This window comes from Hordeum vulgare, chromosome 5H (assembly GCF_904849725.1).
Source record: "Hordeum vulgare subsp. vulgare chromosome 5H, MorexV3_pseudomolecules_assembly, whole genome shotgun sequence".
Taxonomy (NCBI): domain Eukaryota; kingdom Viridiplantae; phylum Streptophyta; class Magnoliopsida; order Poales; family Poaceae; genus Hordeum; species Hordeum vulgare.
In genome coordinates, this window is record NC_058522.1 from 346,475,609 (window position 1) to 346,499,775 (window position 24,167).

General features: G+C 47.9%; 1 protein-coding gene across 1 annotated transcript in view; it reads right to left on the minus strand.

Annotated features, from left to right (window-relative positions):
* Positions 1 to 12,456: 12,456 nt before the first annotated feature.
* Positions 12,457 to 24,167, minus strand: part of LOC123399075 (preprotein translocase subunit SECY, chloroplastic) — a 32,399-nt gene continuing 20,688 nt past the window's right edge. Inside the window, exons 6-8 of the mRNA XM_045093497.1 lie at positions 20,875 to 20,998; positions 20,654 to 20,761; positions 12,457 to 12,871 (exon numbers count right to left, since the gene is read on the minus strand). Coding sequence (XP_044949432.1) covers positions 12,864 to 12,871; positions 20,654 to 20,761; positions 20,875 to 20,998 — 240 coding nt within the window. The 3' untranslated portion in view covers positions 12,457 to 12,863. The remainder of the gene's footprint in view (positions 12,872 to 20,653; positions 20,762 to 20,874; positions 20,999 to 24,167) is intronic.

A 24,167-nucleotide genomic window follows, 5' to 3' on the forward strand; every position in this document is an offset into this window, starting at 1 on the left:
GCGGCCAGGGGGAGAGGGGGGTGGCGTACCCCTAGGTGGGCCTTAGGCCCACCAGCGCTAGGGTCCCCCCCCCCCCCCGCCTTCCCTCTCTGGTGCGCCTTGGGCTGGGTGTGGGGGGCGCACCACCCCACCTAGGGGCTGGTTCCCTCTCACACTTGGCCCATGTAGCCTCCCGGGGCTTGTGGCCCCTCCCGGTGGGCCCCCGGAACCCTTCCGGTGGTCCCGGCACATTGCGGGTGGTGCCCGGAACATTTCCGGCGTCTAAACCCATCCATCCTATATATCAATCTTTACCTCCGGACCATTCCAGAGCTCCTCATGACGTCCGGGATCTCATCCGGGACTCCTAAGAACCTTCGGTAACCTCGTACAACAATTCCCTATAACCCTAGCGTCATCGAACCTTAAGTGCGTAGACCCTACGGGTTCGCGAGGCATGCAGACATGATCGAGACACCTCTCCGGCCAATAACCATCAGCGGGGTTTGGATACCCATGGTGGCTCCCACATGTTCCACGATGATCTCATCGGATGAACCACGATGTCAAGGATTCAATCAACCCCGTATACAATTCCCTTTGTCTATCGGTATAGAACTTGCGCGAGATTCGATCGTCGGTATTGCTACTGCAACAAAAGACCTTCCAATGGTGCCAGAAACAAGCGTGTTGACGGGAGACTATTCTAGTCTTGATACTCCTCAGCAACGGCACCAGGAATCCTTCTGCTATGGCTATGCCTTTAGGGACTTCCTTGGCAAATATGCAAAGGATTCCCCCGTGGCCTTGGAGCCTTGCGTTGGTGTTCCCTCGAAGCGGAAAGGGTGATGTAGCACAGCGGCGGTAAGTATTTCCCTCAGTTTTGAGAATCAAGGTATCGACCCAGTGAAGGATTGTCACAAGTACCTGCACAAACACAAAGGGCTTGCACCCAACACTATGAAGGGGTTGTCAATCCCTTATAGATTGTTTGCAAAGTGAGAATTGAAAGCAAAAATAAACAAAAGCAAAGTAAAAGCGAAAGTGGAAACGATAGTTGTGAATAGACCCGGGGGTCGTAGTGTTCACTAGTGGCTTCTCTCATTAAAGAAAGTAGACGGTGGGTGAACGAATTACTGTCGAGCAATTGATAGAACCGCGCAAAGTCGTGACGCTATCTAAGGCAATGATTATATCTATAGGCATCACTTCCAAAACAAGTAGACCGATACTTTCTGCATCTACTACTATTACTCCACACGTCGACCGCTGTCCAGCATGCATCTAGTGTATTAAGTCCAAAAGAACAGAGTAACGCCTTAAGCAAGATGACATGATGTAGATGGACAATCTCATATCTACGATAAAAGCCCATCTTGTTACCCTTGATGGCAACAACACGATGCGTGCCTTGCTGCCCCTTCTGTCACTGGGAAAGGTCACCACACGGTATGAACCCAAAACCAAGCACTTCTCCCATTGCAAGAATCATAGATCTAGTTGGCCAAACAAAACCCAAGACTCGGAGAGACTTACAAGGATATCAAATCATGCATATAAGAAATCAGCAAAAACTCAAATATAATTCATAGATAATCTGATCACAAATCCACAATTCATCGGATCTCGACAAACACACCGCCAAACAGGATTACATCGGATAGATCTCCATGAAGATCATGGAGAACTTTGTATTGAAGATCCAAGATAGAGAAGAAGCCATCTAGCTACTAACTACGGACCCGTAGGTCTGAAGTGAACTACTCACGAGTCACTGGAGAGGCGGTGATGTTGATGTAGAAGCCCTCCAACTCCAATGTCCCCTCCGGCAGGGCACCGGGAAGGGTCTCCAGATAAGATCTCGCGGAAACGAAAGCTTGCGGCGGCGGAAAAGTGTTTTCGTGGATGCCCTGATTTTTTTCTAGATTTTAGGGAATATATAGGCAAAAGAGCTAGGGCAGGGGGGCGCCAGGGAGGCCACAAGCCTGGTAGCCGCCGCCCCCCTGGCGGCGGCTACAGGGCTTGTGGGCCCCCTGTGGCTCTCTTGCCTTGGCCCTCAAGTCCCCTGATCTTCTTCCGTTCTGGAAAAATTTATTTCGTGGATTTTATTCCGTTTGGACTCCGTTCCAAAATCAGATCTGAAAAGAGTCAAAAACACAGAAAAACAGGAACTCGCACTTGGCCTGAATTAGTAAGTTAGTCCCAAAAAAGATATAAAAGGTACATAAAACATCCAAAGTTGACAAGATAACAGCATGAAACCATCAATAATTATAGATACGTTTGAGACGTATCAGGTATCCTTATACCTTGTTCAATCTCGTTACCGGCAAGTCTCTTTACTTGTTCCATAGTACATCATCTCGTGACTAACTCCTTAGTCACATTGAGCTCATTATGATGATGTTCTACCGAGTGGGCCCAGAGATACCTCTCTGTAACACGGAGTGACAAATCCCGATCTCGATTTGTACCAACCCAACAGATACTTTCGGAGATACCCGTAGTGCACCTTTATAGTCACCCAGTTACGTTGTGATGTTTGAAACACCCAAAGCACTCCTACGGTATCCGGGAGTTTCACAATCTCACGGTCGAAGGAAAAGATACTTGACATTAGAAAAGCTTTAGCATACAAACAACACAATCTAGTGCTATGCTTAGGATTGGGTCTTGTCCATCACATCATTCTCCTAATGATGTGATCCCGTTATAAATGACATCCAATGTCCATGATCAGGAAACCATGATCATCTATTGATCAACGAGCTAGCCAACTAGAGGCTTGCTAGGAACACATTGTGATCTATTTATTCACACATGTATTACTGTTTCCTGTTAATACAATTATAGCATGAACAATAGACGATTATCATGAACAAGGAAATATGATAATAACCATTTTATTATTGCCTCTAGGGCATATTTCCAACAGTCTCCCACTTGCACTAGAGTCAATAATCTAGTTACATTGTGATGAATCGAACACCCATAGCATTGTGGTGTTGATCATGTTTTGCTCGTGGAAGAGGTTTAGTCAACGGGTCTGCAATATTCAGATCTGTGTGTACTTTACAAATATCTATGACTCCTCTCTAGACCTGGTCCTGGATGGAGTTGTAGCAGCGCTGGATGTGCTTGGTCTTCCTGTGAAATCTGGGCTCCTTGGCTATGGCAATGGCTCTAGTGTTGTCACAGAAGAGTGTCATCGGACCTGACGCGCTTGGACCACTCCAAGGTCGGTGATGAACTCCTTCATCCAGATCCCTTCAGGAGCTGCTTCCGAAGCAGCTATGTACTCCGCTTCACATGTAGATGCTGCCACGACGTCTTGCTTGCTGCTGCACCAGCTCACTGCCCCACCATTCAGAACATACATGTATCCGGTTTGTGACTTAGAGTCATCCGGATCTGTGTCAAAGCTAGCATCGGCGTAACCCTTTACGATGAGCTCTTCTTCACCTCCTTAAACGAGAAACATCTCCTTAGTCCTTTTCAGGTACTTAAGGATATTCTTGACCGTTGTCCAGTGTTCCATACCGGGATCACTTTGGTACCTCCCTACCAAACTTATGGCAAGGTTTATATCAGGTCCGGTACACAGCATGACATACATTAGAGAGCCCACGGCTGAAGCGTAGGGGACAGTACTCATCTTCTCTCTATCTGATGCCATGGTCGGTGACTGAGTCTTACTCAATCTCATACCTTGCAAAACTGGCAAGAACCCCTTCTTCGAGCTTTTCGTATTGAACTTCTTCAATATCTTATCAAGGTATGTACTTTGTGAAAGACCTATGAGGCGTCTCGATCTATCTCTATAGATCTTGATGTCTAATGTGTATGCAGCTTCTCCAAGGTCCTTCATTGAAAAACTTTTATTCAAGTAAGCCTTTATGTTCTCCAATAACTCTATATCATTCCCCATCAATAATATGTCATACACATATAGTATGAGAAAAGCTACAGAGCTCCCACTCACTTTCTTGTATAGACAGGCTTCTCCATAAACCTGTATGAACCCAAACGCTTTAATCACCTCATTAAAGCGAATGTTCCAACTCCGAGATGCTTGCACCAGCCCATAGATGGAGCGTTGGAGCTTGCATACCTTGTTAGAACTCTTAGGATCGACAAAACCTTCTAGTTACATCATATACAGTTCTTCCTTAAGATACCCGTTAAGGAACACTGTTTTGACGTCCATTTGCCAAATTTCATAATCCTGAAAAGCGGCAATTGCTAACATGATTCAGACTGACTTCAGCTTCGCTACGGGAGAGAAAGTCTCCTTGTAGTCAACTCCTTGAATTTGTCGAAAACCCTTTGCGACAAGTCGAGCTTTATAAACGGTCACATTGTCGTTTGCGTCAGTCTTCTTCTTGAAGATCCATTTATTTTCTATGGCTCGCCGATCATCGGGCAAGTCCACCAAAGTCCATACTTTGTTCTCATACATGGATCCTATTTCGGATTTCAAGGCCTCAAGCCATTTGTTGGAATCCGGGCCCGCCATCACTTCTTCATGGTTCGAAGGTCCACCGTTGTCTAAAAACATGATTTCCATCACAGGGTTGTCGTACCACTCTGGTGCGGAATGTACCCTTGTGGACCTTCGCGGTTCAGTAGCAACTTGATCTGAAGCTTCATGATCATCATCATTAACTTCCTCTTCAGTTGGCGTAGGCGCCACAGGAACATTTTCCCGCGTTGCGCTACTCTCCGGTTCGAGAGGAGGTACAATTACCTCATCAAGTTCTACTTTCCTCCCACTTACTTCTTTTGAGAGAAACTCTTTCTCTAGAAAGGATCCGTTCTTGGCAACAAAGATTTTACCTTCGGATCTAAGATAGAAGGTGTACCCAATAGTTTCCTTAGGGTATCCTATGAATACGCATTTCTCCGCTTTGGGTTCGAGCTTTTCTGGTTGAAGTTTCTTCACATAAGCATCGCTGCCCCAAACTTTTAGAAACGACAACTTAGGTTTCTTGCCAAACCATAATTCATACGGTGTCGTCTCAACAGATTTAGACGGTGCCCTATTTACAGTGAATGCTGCAGTTTCCAATGTGTATCCCAAAAATGATAGCGATAAGTCGGTAAGAGACATCATAGATCGCACCATATCTAATAAAGTGCGATTACAACGTTTAGACACTATGTTACGTTGCGGTGTGCCAGTCGGCGTCAGTTGTGAAACAATTACACATTTCCTTAGGTTTGTGACAAACTCGTGACTCAAATATTCTCCTCCACGATCAGATCGTAGACACTTTATTTTCTTGTCACGTTGATTCTCAACCTCACTCTGAAATTCCTTGAACTTTTCAAATGTTTCAGACTTGTGCTTCATCAAGTAGATATATCCATACCTACTCAAATCATCGGTGAGAGTGAGAACATAACGATAGCCACCGCAAGCTTCAACGTTCATTGGACCACAAACATCAGTATGTACTATTTCCAATAACTCGGTTGCTCTCTCCATTACTCCTGAAAATGGAGTCTTAGTCATCTTGCCCATGAGGCACAGCTCGCGTGTGTCAAATGATTCAAAGGCAAGAGACTCTAACAGTCCATAGTATGGAGTTTCTTCATGCGCTTGACACCGATATGACCAAGGCGGCAGTCCCACAAGTATGTGGGACTATCATTATCAACCTTACATCTTTTGGTATTCACACTATGAATATGTGTAACATCACGATCGAGATTCATCAAGAATAAACCATTCACCAGCGGAACATGACCACAGAACATATCACTCATATAAATAGAACAACCATTATTCTGTGACTTAAATGAGTAGCCATCTCGCATTAAGCAAGACCCTGATACAATGTTCATGCTTAAAGATGGTACTAAATAACAATTATTAAGGTTTAAAACTAATCCCGAAGGTAGATGTAGAGGCAGTGTGCCGACGGAGATCACATCGACCTTGGAGCCATTCCCGACGCGCATCATCACCTCGTCCTTAGCCAGCCTCCGTTTATTCCGCACTTCCTTCTTTGAGTTGCAAATGTGAGCAACAGCACCGGTATCAAATACCCAGGAGCTACTACGAGCGCTGGTAAGGTACACATCAATAACATGTAAATCATATATACCTTTGACGTTGTCGGCCTTCTTGTCCGCTAAGTACTTGGGGCAGTTCCGCTTCCAGTGACCGTTTCCCTTACAATAGAAGCACTCAGTCTCAGGCTTGGGACCATTCTTTTTCTTCTTCCCGGCAGCTGGCTTACCGGGCGCGGCAACAGCTTTGCCATCTTTCTTGAAGTTCTTCTTACCCTTGCCCTTTTTGAAACTGGTGGTCTTATTGACCATCAACACTTGATGCTCTTTCTTGATTTCTACTTCTGCAGATTTCAGCATCGAGTACAAATCAGGAATGGTCTTCTCCATCCCTTGCATGTTGTAGTTCAGCACAAAACCCTTGTAGCTTGGTGGGAGAGACTGAAGGATTCTGTCAATTACAGCGTCATCCGGAAGTTCGACTCCAAGCTGAGTCAGACGACCGTGCAACCCAAACATTTTGAGTATATGCTCACTAACTGAACTGTTCTCCTCCATCTTACAGCTAAAGAACTTGTCGGAGACTTCATATCTATCGACCAGGGCATGAGCTTGAAAAACTAGTTTCAGCTCCTGGAACATCTCATATGCTCTGTGTTTCTCAAAATGCCTTTGGAGCCCCATTTCTAAACTATACAGCATGCCACACCTAACCAGAGAGTAGTCATCACTACGCATTTGCCAGACGTTCTGAACATCTTGGGCTGCCGCGGTAACAGGAGGGTCACCTAGCGGCGCATCAAGGACATAAGACTTCTTGGATGCAACGAGGATGAGCTTCAAGTTGCGGACCCAGTCCGCATAGTTGCTACCATCATATTTCGGCTTGTTTTTCTCTAGGAACGCGTTGAAATTGAGGTTGACAGGTGCGTTGGCCATTGGATCTACAATATTTGTAAAAACAACTTTTAGACTAAGTTCATGATAATTAAGTTCATCTAATCAAATTATGTATGAACTCCCATTTAAAACGACATCTCTCTAGTCATCTAAGTGTTACATGATCCATGTCGACTAACCCGTGTCCGATCATCACGTGAGATGGACTAGTCGTCGATGGTGAGCATCTCCATGCTGATCACATTCAACCATACGACTCATGTTCGAACATTCGGTCTCTCTTATTCGAGGCCATGTCTGTACATGCTAGGCTCGTCGAGTCAACCTAAGTGTCTCGCGCGTGTAAATCTGGCTTACACCCGTTGTATGCGAACGTTAGAATCTATCACACCCGACCATCACGTGGTGCTTCGAGACAACGATCCTTCGCAACGGTGCACACTTAGGGGAATACATTCTCGGAATTTTATGAGGGGACATCTTATTATGCTACCGTCGTTCTAAGCAATATATGAAAAACATGATAAACATCACATGCAATCATATAGTGACATGATATGGCCATTATCATCTTTGCTCCTTCGATCTCCATCTTCGGGCATCGCATGATCATCATCGTCACCGGCTGACACCATGATCTCCATCATTGTGTCTCCGTGAAGTTGTCACGCCAACTACTACTACTACTATAGCTAACCGTTAGCAATGAAGTAAAAGTAGTAAACACATGGCGTTGCATCTCATACAATAAATTAAGACAACTCCTATGGCTCCTGTCGGTTGTCATACTCATCGACATGCAAGTCGTGAATCCTATTACAAGAACATGATCATCTCATACATCACACATGTAACATCACATCCTTTGGCCATATCACATCACATGTCAAACCCTGCAAAAACAAGTTAGACGTCCTCTAATTGTTGTTGCAAGTTTTACGTGGCTGATTTGGGTTTCTAGCAAGAACGCCTTCTTACCTACGTGACAGCCACAACGTTGATATGCCAAAACTATTTACCCTTCATATGGACCCTTTTCATCAAATCCAATCCGACTAGAGTAGGAGAGACAGACACCCGCTAGCCACCTTATGCACCGTGTGCATGCCAGCCGGTGGAACCTGTCTCACGTAAGCTTACGTGTAAGGTCGGTCCGGGCCGCTTCATCCCACAATACCGCCGGAAAAGAATAAGACTAGTAGTGGCAAGCAATTGACAAAATCAGCGCCCACAACCTTTGTGTTCTACTCATGCAAAGAATTTACGCATAGAAAACCTGGCTCGGATGCCACTGTTGGGTAATGTAGCAATAATTCAAATTTTTCCTACGCCATACATAGATCTTCCTATGGAGAAACCAGCAACGAGAGAGGGGTGAGATCATCTTCATACCTTTGAAGATCGCTAAGCGGAAGCGTTGCTAGAACGTGGTTGATGGAGTCGTACTCGTTGCGATTCAGATCGCGGTGTGATTCCGATCTAGTGCCAAACCACAGCACCTCCGTGTTCAACGCACGTGCAGCCCGGTGACGCCTCCTGCACCTTGAACCAGCAAGGAGGAGGGATAGGTTGGGGAAGAGCTCCGGCAGCACGACAGCATGGTGGCGTTGGAGCGACGAGGTCTCCCGACAGGGCTTCGCCAAACACCGTGGGAGAGGAGGGAGAGGAGAAGCAGGGTTGCGCCGAGAGAGAGAGAATTGTGTGTCTCCAATGGCCAAAACCTCCACTATATATAGGGGGAAGGGGAGGGGCGCACCCTTTAGGGTTCCCACCCCCAAAGGGTGCGGCAGCCCTGGATGGGAGGGGTGGCCGACGGCCAGGGGAGGAGAGGGGGGTGGCGCACCCCTAGGTGGGCCTTAGGCCCACCAGCGCTAGGATCCCCCCCCCCTCCTTCCCTCTCTGGTGCGCCTTGGGCTGGGTGTGGGGGGCGCACCACCCCACCTAGGGGCTGGTTCCCTCTCAAACTTGGCCCATGTAGCCTCTCCGGGCTGGTGGCCCCTCCCGGTGGGCCCCCGGAACCCTTCCGGTGGTCCCGACACATTGCCGGTGGTGCCCGAAACATTTCCGGCGTCCACACCCATCCATCCTATATATCAATCTTTACCTCCGGACCATTCCGGAGCTCCTCGTGATGTCCGGGATCTCATCAGGGACTCCGTACAACCTTCGGTAACCTCGTACAACAATTGCATATAACCCTAGCGTCATCGAACCTTAAGTGTGTAGACCCTACGGGTTCGGGAGGCATGCAGACATGACCGAGACACCTCTCCGGCCAATAACCATCAGCGGGGTTTGGATACCCATGGTGGCTCCCACATGTTCCACGATGATCTCATCGGATGAACCACGATGTCAAGGATTCAATCAATCCCGTATACAATTCCCTTTGTCTATCGGTATAGAACTTGCCCGAGATTCGATGTCGGTATCCCTATACCTTGTTCAATCTCGTTACTCGTAAGTCTCTTTACTCGTTCCGTAGTACATCATCCCGTGACTAACTCCTTAGTCACATTGAGCTCATTATATTGATGTTCTACCGAGTGGGCCCAGAGATACCTCTCCGTCACACGGAGTGACAAATCCCGATCTCGATTCGTACCAACCCAACAGATACTTTCGGAGATACACGTAGTGCACCTTTATAGTCACCCAGTTACGTTGTGACGTTTGATACACCCAAAGCACTCCTACGGTATCCGGGAGTTCCACAATCTCACTGTCGAAGGAAAAGATACTTGACATTAGAAAAGCTTTAGCATACGAACAACACGATGTAGTGCTATGCTTAGGATTGGGTCTTGTCCATCACATCATTCTCCTAATGATGTGATCCCGTTATCAATGACATCCAATGTCCATGATCAGGAAACCATGATCATCTATTGAACAACGAGCTAGCCAACTAGAGGATTGCTAGGGACACATTGTGATCTATTTATTCACACATGTATTACTATTTCCTGTTAATACAATTATAGCATGAACAATAGACGATTATCATGAACAAGGAAATATGATAATAACCATTTTATTATTGCCTCTAGGGCATATTTCCAACACTAACTTGGTGGTTTTGAAAATTCATGACAATATACATTGTCTCTTGGACTAACACTTTTACCTAGTATATTTCAGGAATAGTCCATGGAGAGCATTGGCTAAAGGCTTATGTGGAGATGTCCCTTGATGCAAGAAAGGAATAAGATTGTCTCAAGCTTCAAGCTAGAAGAATCTTCATTTTATATTTGTGAGAAATCACTTTTGAGTCCATAGCAAAGCTAATACTATTAAAAGGGGATGAGGTATTAAAATGAACTAGTTGCTCAAGTGCTCAAAGATAGCCACCAAAAATACTCGGCCATTTTTCCCACATAACCATTCTGTCCAAAACCACACACTCAAATTCGGTGCCACCAAGTTTTCAGATTCGGCACTACCGAGTTTCATCCCAGACAAAACCCTAGCCAAACCCACCAAATCAGTGCAACCGAAACCATGTCGGTGCTACCGAGTTTGGGTAACCAACTTTCTGTTGCCTCGGTACACAAAATCAGAATTTCCGAGTTTGAGTATCGGTATCACCGAGTTGTGTCATCTGACCGTTAGCCACCTTTTCGGTGCCACTGAGTTGTGTATATCGGTTCCACCGAGATCCAAAAGTTGTTGCCTTTAGTGCAAGTCGGTACCACCGAGTTCATGACTTCGGTGTCACCGAGTTGGCAACTTTAGGTGTAACGGTTGGATTTTGGGGACAGCCTATATACACCCCTCCACCTACCTCTCATTCGTAGAGGAAGCACTCAGAACACACACACTTCATTGCGAGATCTATTGTTCTGAGAGTGAGCCACATACTCATGTGTTGATACCTAGATATTCCAATCCAATCATTTGAAACTTGATCTCTAGCCTCCCTAAGTTGCTTTCCACCAAATCAATCTCTCCTACCCATGCCTATTCTATGAGAGAGTGACTTTGTGTTGAGGAGACTATCTTTAGAAGCACAAGAGCAAGGAGTTTATAATTCTACCACATCTATTACCTTTTGGAGGATGGTGCCTCCTAGATTGGTTAGGTGTCGCTTGGAAGCCTTCTACTTCGTGTTGTGGAGTTGAACCAAGATGTTTGTAAGGGCAAGGAGATCGCCTACTTCGTGAAGATCTACCGTGAGTGAGGCTAGTCCTCTCTGGACGGAAGCCGTGGTGGAATAGACAAGGCCGCTTCTTCGTGGGCCCCTTGTGGGTAGAGCCCTCCATGGACTCTCGCAGCCGTTACCCTCCGTGGGTTGAAGTCTCCACTAACATGGACGTACGATGGCGCCACCTATCGGAACCATGCCAAAAATCATCGTGTCAACCTCTTTGTGTTTGATCTCCTAAACTCTACTCCTTTACATGTGCAATTTCTTTACTTTTCCGCTGCCATATATGTTGACTAGCATGTGTAGGGTGTACTAGACTTGCCAGAATTGCTAAAATCTACCAACCATAAAATTGGGTAAAGGCTGGGATTTTAATCTTGACAAGTAGTCTATTCACCCCCCCCCCCCTCTAGACACACCTTCTAACTATCCTGCACACGTGTGGGATAATATTTAGACCTCAAAACCTTGGAACAAAGGGAGTCATAATTTTCAGCGAGCCTCCAACATTGTTTTGCGAGCATTGCCAAGTTGAAGCTACTAATATCACGAAAGCCTAGATCACATTTATCTTTAGGAACACACATCTTCCATCACGCGAACCGATGCATTTTACGATGGTTTTCTCCATCACCCCACCAATAATGCAATATGGCATGAGTGATTCCCTTGCAATTTATTTTCAAAATTTTGAATACGCTCATGCATAAGTAGGTAAGTAGGTATGGCTTGGGCCACAGGCTTTATCAATGCATCTTTCCCACCATATGAAAGTGTTCTCTCCTTCCACCCATTGACTAGTTTCTGAATTCTTTCAATTAAATGTTTGAAGCAATCAACCTTGTCCACTCCAATCATCGATGGACGACCCAAATAGTTGTCCGAGAGGGATTCTGTCATTATATCTAGAATTTGGCATACCACAACTTTATCATCCACATGTGTGTTCGGGCTGAAGTAGATTGATGACTTTGCTGCACTCACCATTTGACCTTGTACCCGTTTCAGTCTTCCTTGTTCCTCTTCATTGTTAAAAGCTAAAAGCAAAATGTGCGCATATGCGTAAACTGGCATGCCAGTTAATAGGGAGTTGCAATAGTGTAGCATATACTCCCTATTGCATAAAGTTGTGGACATAATTAAGTTGACTTGAGAAAGAGAGCTCGGAGTATATGCGTGAAACATTTATTGCAACAGAGTATATGCTACACTATTGAGTTGCAAATGTTGCAATATTGATTTTTAAACGTAGAGACTAAGAAACAGAGAAATAATTGAGTTGACTTGAACATAATATCATCTCTGTTTCTCAGTCTCTCTACGGACATGTTGAACACTCGCCAATGCTTTAGTTCTAAAACTTTAAGAAGCAATATAGATAAAGTTTAAAAATCACATCCGATCACCCCACAACAGAAATATACATGAGTTTGTATAGCTTCCACAGCAATAGAGTATCTTTTACATATTTGATGCTTTCCGAACTCTGATCCTCTAGAAGAGATCTAACTGATATACACAGAAGAGAAAAAGGAAAAGAATAATGAAATACTACCAAATTTGTATGAGATTATATTGAAGTACACGTTTGGAAGATAATCATTTGTCAGAACTTTTGACATCATAGAACTCGATGTCCTTATATTTCTGAGAAATTATTTCTGTCTGAACTTTCCGAGCCGTGTCGGTTGCACATCCAACAAGGATGAGCACTGATGTACCAGCGAATCCCCGAAATGCTGTCAAGTGAGAGATTTGTTCAACCACAGATGGTCCAGCAGCTAGTACAGCGAGAAAGGCAGATCCTAGGACAGAGATACGACTAAGAACCTGCAATAAGATCAAATTATTTTTAGTGTGAGATATTGCTGAGATACAGTGGACAAAATCAGATGTGCTTCAGTTCTGTTGATTGCGTTTCTTATTGGATGTGGTACTTCTAAGTCTATTTGTCCAAAATTGATGCATGGCTGAAGTGCCACATGCTTTCTTTTTTTTTTTTTTCGGGAAAGTGCAAAAGCTTTGCGTTTCATTTCATTGAAAAGGAGGATAGTAAAAACTGTACAAGGGTCCGAGCCTGAGGCTCAATCAAAAAGAAAAAACACTAGGCTAGTGAACATCCCAGGTGATCGGCAGGACTACTACCCCCAGGCCAACAGCCCCAGCCCGAGCCCAAAGGGCTGCCTCCTCTCTGATCCTAGCGGTTAGCATTGCCACATGCTTTCTCACATGCATACATGAAAGTTATCTGAAATATGGGACCTAGACATTTCAACATCACATAGAAGTACTTCTGGAATACTAACAGGAACATTTCAGGAGTAAGGTCACCACTGATCTCCAAACTAAAAGTGGTATTAATTCCTAGTCAAAGTGAGAAATATTGTCCAGCTGTCTGAAAACGCACAACTGCATCATACAAATTACTACCTCCGTTCCGTCCACATATTAGTTGTCGTTGAAACGGAGGTATCTAGACCTATTTCGGTGCTAGATACATCTGTTTGAGCGACAACTAGTATGGAACAGAGGGAGTATCACATATGCAGTGGAATAGTAAATTTATGAAGAATCTAATGAAAAGAAGAAAAAAAGTGCCAATTGTAAATGTGTAGCATTTATCGTCCTATGTTGAGTTCTGCATCAGCCGATTATACACAGTGACCCATACCACTAGCAAGGACAACCATTTGACCGTCCAATTATGAATAGGACATAGGATTTTTGTTTGTTAGTCCATGTTTCAACTATCAAGACGTATCTCCAACTGATTATGCAAGTGAACAAATAAATCACAAATTTCTTCTGTAACAGGAAAAATAAATAAAGGAAATCACCAGAAAGAGAATGTTAAGAGTTATATTATGTTCCATGTATAGCCTTCCTGGCCTTTGGACCTCAGGAAGTACAAGTTGCATAACATGGTATTAGAACCCTGGGTTATTTTCTCGCACGCGCAATTCATGCTAAGGTCTAATCCCGCGTCGCCGCCGTTGTTTTTCTGGCCATCGCTGCTCCCTCCTTCCCGCGCCTCCGTTTCCTTCCGGTTGCTGCTGCTTGCCTCCCGATCTGCCCTGATCTGCACTCTCCTGGCCCGTACAGGAGCAACCGCCCTGCAGGTCAACTCACCTCGCCACCCGCTGGATCCCGCCCGTCTGCAGGTCTCCACCGTATCAAACTCCCTTCTGCCACCGCTATCTTCCGCACCGGCTCCAGGAGCGGCTCCCGATATGCCGCCCCGGCCCTACAGCCTTCGGTCGTGTCACCCAGCCCTGCAGGTCAAAGCCCCCACTGGATCAGGCCACAGCCGCAACCAGACAGAGCCATGACGCTCGCTAGCCTCCCACGCCCAGCAATCGGAGGCTCCTAATCTGCTCCAGTCCACCCTGCAGCTCAACGGCCCCGCCGGCTGCGCCTTTGATTTAATCAAACTGGGGCTGATACGGCTGGTTGTCTTCTAGTTAAATAACGAAAAAGGAAAAAAAAGGTGCATCATGTCTTCGTTGTCGGGCTATGCGCCACTCCTCGTCGCCCAGTGATTTTGTATGGTACTAACTACACCGAGTTCATTGCCTTCATGCGCATTCATAGGTGTGGCATTCGTCTCTGGGGACACCGAGTTCATTGCCTTCATGCGCATTCATAGGTGTGGCATTCGTCTCTGGGGCGTTCTTTCCAGTGAGGTCCCTTGTCCGCCGCACCCGGTTCCATCGATACCACCGACTCTTGCCACGGATGCTTCACTGGCTGCTAAGAATGCGGCTAAAGTTGCTGATGATGCTGCAGTTTGTGCTTATGCCCAGCGGGTCTTGGTCTATGAGGAGGCTCTTCCCACTTACTATAAGGCTATGTTGCTTACATTCAGTGGTTCTGCCTCCGATTGACACTAAGTTTATGGGCCTCACTACCGTCTTTGAGATGTTGACCCGTCTTGGACAGCGCTATCAGCCTTTGGTCATGCCTTATACATGTCTGTGTTTCATCAGGAGCATGCTCTTGGGCGACTCCACGGTTGATGAGTTTTACACATAGAGTGCTGCAATCTGACGACAGCTTGACTCTTTTCGTGCTGCTGGTTGTGGTTCTTGCCAGTGTTGCCAGATTGTGGGGTCAGACTTGGAGTTTCATTGCGTCTATGAATTCTTGTCTCGGCTTCGTTAGGAGTTTGAGCCACAGCGCGCTCAGTTGTTTGCTCGTCGTCGTATTTCTCTTACGGAGGCATTTTTTGAGATTCATGCTGAGGATACTCGCCTACGTGTTGCGGATTTACTTTGGGGTTCGCTCTATGCTCGTGCTCCGTCGCTCCTGCCCACACCTCCTGGTGGTGAGGGTTGCTCTCATACTCATTGCGGCTACTACAACAAGGATGGTCATCCCGAGTCTGATTGCTTAATGAAGAAGCGGCACATGCGCAACAAGGGGCGCACATCTTCTTCTGGGACTTGTGCTTCTACTCCGGCACCCTCAAGTGTCTCCTTGACTAAGCAGGATATTGTGCAACTTAAGCGTATGCTTGCCACTTTAGGTTCTCGCCACTTCAGGTGCTTGCCACTTTAGGTTCTCCTTCCACGGGTGTTGTAGGTTCAGGTTCTGTGACTGATGTTTCTTGCAATGAGCAATCACCATCTACACATTCAGGTACATTCGCGTGGGTTTTGGATTTTGGAACTTTCATCCGTGGGTTCTAGATTTTGGAACTTCCTTTCATGTCTTCTGATTCTTCCACCTTGTCCTCTCTTAGATCTCTTGATTTTCTTGTTCATGTACTCACAACTGGTGGTACTCTGCTTTCTGTTGCTAGTTGAGGCACTCTTACCAGTCCTTATTCTGAACCTGATGTTGCTCATGTTGCTCGACTTACCATGAATCTGTTTTTTGTTGGTCAGCTTACTGTCCCTTGTTGTCGTGTCATTCTTGACGTTGATCCTTGTTCTGTTCAAGATTGTCGCACGCCCATTTTGGTTGGGGCTGGTCCTTGCCCCTGTGTCTCGTGGTCTTTGGGAGTTAGGCTGGCTTCAGGTTCCTTCTGCTGCCACCACTATTGTAACGCCCCGGACACACCCGTTGGTTACTGGTCGTTACTCCTGCGGAGATCTAGCTGGCCCCACAGATCAACACTAGTCTTTCCTGCGCACTTTGTCCTCACTCGTGCACATCTGGGATCAAGGTCACCCATCCTGAAATTGCTCTAAGTTGAGCATGCTTAACTTTGGAGTTCTTTCTAAATGGGATCCCGAAAAAGAAGGAAATCCTTATTGATATGAGTAGTCTATCATCCCTGTTAAGCCAGGCTATCACATACACCCCCACTCAAAGGAACTGAAGTCCTCGTCGGCCCACAGGAACGTTCCCTATTGGCACACGTCTATGCGTCCAGTCCAGCACATGTGCCATGTCGTGTGACAAACCGGATCACAAATGTCATGCACAACATGACCGCGGACCTGACCCGCAAACATCCGTGTAACCGCGAGGGTTGGCTCTGATACTAACTTGTAACGCCCCGGACACACCTGCCGCTTATTGGCCGTTACTCCTGGCGGGATCTAAACTGTCCCCACAGATCAACACTAGTCTTTTTCTCACTCGTGCGCACCTAGGACCAATTTCCTAGTCGATCACCGATCCTGAAATTGCTCCAAGCTGAGCACGCTTAACTTTGGAGTTCTTTCCGAATGGGCTCCCGAAAAAGAAGGAATCCCGCATTGATATGAGTAGTCTATCATCCCTATTAAGCCAGGCTATCACAACTATTACCAGTTCATCTGCTTCCGCTGCTTCAACTGCCATCTCCTTCTAGCAATGGCATCATCGACTTGGTTATCTTTGTGGTTCTTGTTTGTTGTATTTAGTTCATTGAGGTGTTGAGGTCTTCTGGGGTCTGTCTCAGGAGACGTAGAGTATCATGGTTGTAGGCTTGACAAACAAATCGAGTTACCATATCATACTAACGAGTCAATGTCTCAGTCTCAACGTCCTTTTGATCTAGTTCATTCCGATGTATGAGGTCCGGCTCCCGTTTGTTAAGCTTCACACACTAGCCAACTCAACCAAAAGTCCGAACTTATGGAAAAGGCTAGTGCAATCCACATATACTGCAACACCCCCTTTCACTGTGACGAAGAAGACAAGTCAACACGTGTAACTGGAAGAGAGCGACGGCGCGCGAAACTCATGTAACAACCCTGACACTCTAAAGAGACATCTCCTGAGACAGACCCCAGAAGGCCTCGACGAACTAAAGACGGCAAACGAGAACCACAAAGATGATCAAGTCGATGATGCCACTGCTGGAAGGAGCCGGTAGCTGAAGCCACAGAAGCGAATGGACTTGCGATAGTGGTGGCAGCGGAAGGAACATGAAGCCAGTCAAGCTCCCAAAGACCTTGAGAGTCACGGCGGCGAGGGCCAGCCCCAACCAAAGTGTGCGTTCGACGATCCTGAACAGAACAAGAGTCAATGTCAAGGATGACGCGACAACCAGAATCAGTAAGTTGACCAGCAGAAAAAAATCATGGTAAGTCGAGGAACATGAGCAACATCAGGAATAGAATAAGAAGGCGTGGTAAGATGGTCGCGACTAGCAACAGAAAGAGGAGTGTCATCAACGGTGAGTACATGAACAGGAAAATCAAGCGATCTAAGAGAGGATAAGTTGGAAGAATGAAAAGACATATGAAAAGAAGCTCCAGAGTCCAGAACCCACGAGAATGTACATGACTGTGTAGAGGGTGGTTGCTCAGTGCAGGAAGCATCAGCCATAGAACCTACAGTACCTGTCAAAGAAGAACCTAAAGCAGCAAGTAGACGCTTAAGCCTCAGAATATCCTGCTCAGTCAAGGCGGTGGCGAAGATGTCGAAGTAGAGGTCCCGGAAGATGATGACCACGCCTTACGCGAGTGTCGCTTCTTTTGGAAGCACTGAGACTCAACATGACCATCCATATTGCAGTAGCCGCACTGAGGACGAGAGCGACCCTGACCGCCCGTAGGAGTAGGCAAGAGCAGCGAAGCACTGGGGCGGGAAGGAGTCGGTGGAGCAGGCGACAGAGCAGGAACTCGAGCAGCGAGCACAGAGGAAACCTCAAGTAAACCAGCGCCACATAGGCGAGTCTCCTCAGCACGAATCTCAGAAAGCGCCTCCATGAGGGAGATACGACCACGAGCAAATAACTGAGCGCACAGGGGCTCAAACTCCTTACGGAGTCGAGACAAGAACTCGTACACACGATGAAACTCCAAATCAGCCCGCACAGCCTAGCAGTACTAACAAGTACGACAACCAACAGTGCGGAGAGAATCAAGCTGACGCCAGATAGCAGAACTCTGTGCATAGAAACCATCAACAGTAGAGTCACCCTGATGAAGAGCATGCTCCTGGCGAACCGCAGACAAGTATAAGGCATCACCAGAGGGCTGATAGCGCTGACGGAGACGGGTCCACATCTCAAAGACAATAGGAAGGCCCAGAAACTCAGAAGCAAATTGAGGCAGAACACTAGCAGTGAGAACGGCTGCAGCGCGAGCATCATCATCGGGCCACTAGGTGTAAACAGAGAGAGCCTGATGATAAGTAGAAAGAGCCTCCTCATAAGTCGAAACATGCTCACCATAAGCACTAATAGCAGCCTCATCAGCAAGCTTAGTTGCATCCTTCGTAGCCCGAGTAGCATCCGCTGGAAGAACCGGTGGTGTCGGCGGAGTAGGAGCCACAGGAGGAAGCGGACATGGCGGTCTGGGGACCTCGCCAAAAAGAACGCCCCAAAGACGAAGACCACGCATACGAATGCGCATGAAGCCAACAAACTCAGTGTAGTTGGTACCATCAAAGATCATCAGACAGCGAGGAACAACAACATAGCCTGACGAAGAAGGCATTTTTTTTACCAGTCAACGATCAAGAGAACAGAGACACCCGCAGCAGCAGCGGCTGGTCCGGCAGGAGCGACACCCGCAGCAGGCACGAACAGCGGCCAAGCAGGGACGGTCCAGGGCGGGGCGATCCGATCTGAGGTGCAGCAGGCTCGAGTTGAAGACTGGGGCGGGGAGATCCGATCTGGAGGTGCTCGAGCAGAGGACAGCGGCTAGCGGCAGGAATCGGCGAGGACGGCAGCAAGGACGGCGGCTGGCGACGGGATCCAGCAAGGACGGCGGTCTGGTGACGAGATCCGACGAGAGACGGTGGCCTGGCGACAGGATCCGATGAGAACGACAGGCAGGCGACGTTGAGCACGGAGCAATGGTGGCGTTTGACTGGATCGGGGAGAGGAGCCGGCCCTATCCTGTGATACACACAGCAGAAGGGCGGGTCGAACGTGGCCTTGACCTGCAAGGGGAAAAGAGCAGGCGTCGAGGGCCAGCGGCGACGAACGACGGCCACGGAGGAGAGTGGCAGCGCGGAGCAGATCAACAGCACGAGTTGCTACGTGCAAAAAATTGACCTAGCTCTAATACCATGTTAAGCTTCATGCACTAGCCAACTCAACCAAAAGTTCGAACTTATGGAAAAGGCTAGTGCAATCCACATATACTGTAACACTGTTGTTTCGGAAGGGCGCCGTCATACTATATTGTTTTTATAGATGATTTCTCTTGGTACACTTGGCTTTATTTCATGTCTTCCCGTAGTGAGGTTTTGTCCATGCATAAGTGTTTACTGCCATGTTCCCAATATTCCAAATAACAGTTAATTAACTGCTATTGCCCCCCCCCCCCCTCCCTCTTGATACGAGAAACTGCTATTTGTGTCCATTAACTGGGAGGGACAGTTAAGAAGTCTGACAAGCCGAGGCCGATTAACTGGGAAGCAGTTTTTGGCCCAAAACTACTCTCCTATGCCAAGAACAGAAGCACTACTCTCCCATGTTGTGTTGTTCTGTAAATGCTGATGTACTACTGCTGCTGCTGTGTGCCCTCTTATGTGATGTACAAGTAGTACTGTTGATGTGCTGCTCTCCTTCCATGTTAGATAATGATGTACAATTACTGCTGTTGTGTGTTGTTGTTGCTGCTGCTCTTCTATGTAGATCTAGACATCATCAAAACATCAAGGTAACACTCTTCATTGTTGCTATGTAGCCTAAGATTGCATATTCGACATTCAATACAATGCATGAACTTATCTTCCCCGTCGCTCTCTTCCGGTTACACGTGTTGACTTGTCTTCCCCGTCACACGTGAGAGGGGGTGTTACGGTATATGTGGATTGCACTAGCCCTTTCCATCAGTTCAGACTTTTGGTTACGTTGGCTAGTGCATGAAGCTTAACACATACTAGTCTTTTTAAAAGGTTTACAGCTGAGCTATATGGGATACTACCTTGCCAAAATGTTTAATACAGTACCAGAACAATTAAGACTTATAACCATACAAAGACACATTCTCATCAACAAAGAACTACTCTTCCCCACATAGCGATTGCATAGAATCAGTTATGCAGTTAGCCTAATGAAAAGCTACCACGTTACAAGAGTGAGCAATTGAAGTACATAGTCATGCAATACTCCAACATTTAGACCAAAAAATGCATCCTTTCTGATGGAAGAGAAACAACTCACTGTTTTAATAAAGGCAGCTGTATTTTTTCCTGGCCGCACAAGCGGTATTGACGCACCTGTTCGCTTCAATTGCTCACTAAGATCATCAGGATCCAATTGAAGAAAAGTGTAATAGTAGTTGAAAAAGGCTATAAGCAATACATTAGTTGGAAGGTAAAAAGAACCTGCAGTAGACAGTTAAAAGAATGAGATTATTGTAAACAACAGGTGCTTTCTGGCATATTGGTTCTCCTCAGAATTAATCAAATTTCAAACAAACTAGAAACATTCAGTTTACCTCCTGGAGTTAGGGCTATGGCAGCCTTTTTAAGAAAATCTAAGCCAGTGAAACGTGCCAAAGTAGCGGGTAAAGCCAATGAAGATGTAGAAAATATGATAGGCATGACACCAGAACTATTGACCTGCTCGTAATGGATTGAAAGGTAGGTTACAAAATAAGTTAAAAACATGAACACTGTGAGTGAAAGACAGAACAATGTTAGCACAATTGTGAGTATTAGCAGTTTGATCTTATTCATTTGCGAATGAAGAACAGAATACATTTTTTGCAGAGTCCAAGATGCTCCAAATCTTGATCGGTTCATGTGAATGAATAAATGAGTGAATTCCTCATGCCATGTTTCATGCATGTGAGATCTAGAGAACTGAGCATTAGTGATTGTCTGCTGCTCCAAGCCAGCCAAATACGACTACCCACTGGAGTGAATATTGCAACCAAGCTTCTTGCTTCTTCTTTGATTAAAACCCAGGGGTGCCTCTGTTAGACCTTTCAGCCTGAGCATTGATAGTTGTGGATGACACTAGGAGAGTTGGGACAATTTTCGTTGGTTTATTTCTCACACAATGCCATGCCAACCTGAGGGCTTGGGGATACATATTTATAGGCTGCTAGCCAGCCAAGCATATGCTAAGATGCTAGTCTAAGATGCTGCTAAGATGCTAGTCTAAGATGCTATCCTAACTGCCAGTCCTTGATGGTCAAGGATTCTATCCTAACAGCCACAAGGACCATGTGCTGCAGCCCCACAAAGGACTATGTGCTGCAGCCCCACAAAGACCATAGTACATAGACTTATCCATCATTCTCCCCCTAAGTCTTGTACGTCGTCTTGTGGGAGAGTCGAATCATCCCAATCCTGGAGCAGAGTTCGAGGAACTTGATCCTCCCAAGAGGCTTGGTGAGCAGGTCTGCGAGCTGGTCCGTGGTGTTGATGTAGCTCGCCTCGATGCTCCCTTCTTCCAAACAGCTGCGGATGAAGTGATACCTCAGTCGGATGTGCTTGCTCCGTTCGTGGAAAACGGGGTTCTTTGCCAGGGCCAGGGCGGACTTGCTGTCCACCAGGAGCTGCACCGTTCTGGTGTCTCGGACGAGGAGATCACCAAGCAGTCGAGCGAGCCAGAGCGCCTGAGTGCAGGCGGTGGAGGCCGCTATGTACTCGGCCTCACAGCTGGACAGGGCCACCACCTGCTGCTTGACCGATTGCCAGCTCACGAGACACTTGCCGAGGAAGAAGAGGATCCCGCTCGTGCTCTTGCTGGTGTCGATGTCGCGGCGTGGTCGCTGTCGCTGTACCCGACGAAGTGTGCCGCCCCCGGACACCTAGGGTAGTGGAGGCCGTGATCGAGTGTCCCTGCCACGTAGCAGACGATCCTCTTCACTGCCTGCTGGTGCTCCGACGTCGGTCGCTCCATGAACCGACTAACATAGCCCATGGAGAATGCCAAGTCCGGCCGTGTGTGGGCGAGGTAGCGAAGGCTCCCCACAAGGCGTCGGTACTGCGTAGCGTCCACTTCCTCCGTCGTGCTGTCGCAGCTCAGTTTCAGTCTCTCCATCGGAGTGAGAGCTGGGTGGCAGTCGGTGAGCCCAGCTAGCTCAACGATGCGCTTGGCGTAGGCGGACTGTCGAAGCGCGATCCCGGAGTGATCCTGGTGCACCTCGATCCCTAGATAGAAGGAGAGGAGCCCCAGATCACTCATCTGGAAGGTGGCCTTCATGTCTTCCTTGAACGCCGCCACCTCTGCATCTTTGATGCCGGTGATCACCAAGTCGTCAACATAGACGCCCACCAGCAGGGCATTTCCTCCACTGCCCCGTCGGTAGACGGCCGCCTCATGCGGGCTTTGCTCGAAGCCCATCTTCTTTAGCGTGGAGTCCAGCTTGGCGTTCCACGCCCTAGGTGCCTGCCGTAGGCCGTAGAGAGCCTTACGCAGGCGGAGTACCTTGCCCTCCTGGCCGGGGATCGCAAATCCCGGTGGCTGATGCACATAGACTTCCTCCTGCAAGTCGCCGTTGAGGAATGCCGACTTGACATCCATGTGATGGACACGCCAGCCCTCCTGGGCAGCTAGCGCAAGGAGAAGTCGCACGGACTCCATCCGTGCCACGGGAGCAAAAGCGTCGTCGAAGTCGACTCCTTCCTGCTGCAAGAAGCCTCGGGCCACCAAGTGAGCCTTGTGCTTGATGATGGCGCCGGCTCCATCCCTCTTCGGCTTGAACACCCACTTAAGGGTGATTGCGCGGTGACCACGAGGGAGGTCAGCGAGCTCCCAGGTGCGGTTCTGCTCGACCGCATCCATCTCCAACTGCATCGCGGCGCGCCATGCCGCGTCTCTCTCAGCCTCTGCAAAGGACTGAGGTTCGCCGTCCTCACACGCGAGTTGTAGCTGCACCTCCAGGTCGCGTGGCACCAGTCCCGGCACCGGCTAGTCGCCGAGTAGATTATCCATCGTACGATACCGCAGCGGTTTGCCGCTATGATACGCGTCGATGCGCTCCTCGTCGTGAGTGAGCGGGGAAGCGAACTTCATCGGGTTGTGCTCTGCGTGAGCTGGTGCTGATGAAGACGAGCCCGGAGTGGTGACTGCCGGGGCTGGAGTATGCGGCGTCGCCGGTTGTGGTGCCGTCAGCGTAGCAGGTACCGAAGTCGATGTAGTTTTGGGGGCTGGGGTAGACGTGCTCGGCGAAGAGGAGCTGCTTGCTCCCCAAGCTTCCTTGAAGTGGACGTACTCGACAATGAAGTCGTCATACGTCGGCGTCGAGCCGTCGTCCACCGCCTTGTCCCATTTCCACCCTCGCCCTTCGTTGAACACGACGTCTCGCACCGTGCGCACACGCAGTGTCTCTGGATCGAGGATGCGGTAGGCCTTTGAGCCCTCCGCATAGCCGATGAAGACTCCCGGAGTACTCCTGTCGTCGAGCTTGCCGATGTGGCCGAGCTCTTTGGCGAACGCAAGGCAGCCAAAGACCCACAAGTGGGAGACCGCCGGCTTCCGCCCATGCCAGGCCTCGTACGGCGTCCTGCCGTCGAGTGCCTTAGTAGGCGAGCGGTTGAGGATGTAGACGGCCGTTAGCACCGCCTCTCCCCAGAAAACAGTCGGCATCCCTCTCTGCTTGAGGAGAGCCCGAGCCATCCCCACAACCGTCTGGTTGCGCCGCTCGACGACGCCGTTTTGCTGCGGGCTGTACGGCGCGGAGTAGTGGCGCTGGATGCCCTCATCAGCGCAGTACGACGCGAATTCAGCCGCCGTGAATTCGCCGCCGTTGTCAGTGCGCAACACGCGCAGTTTGCG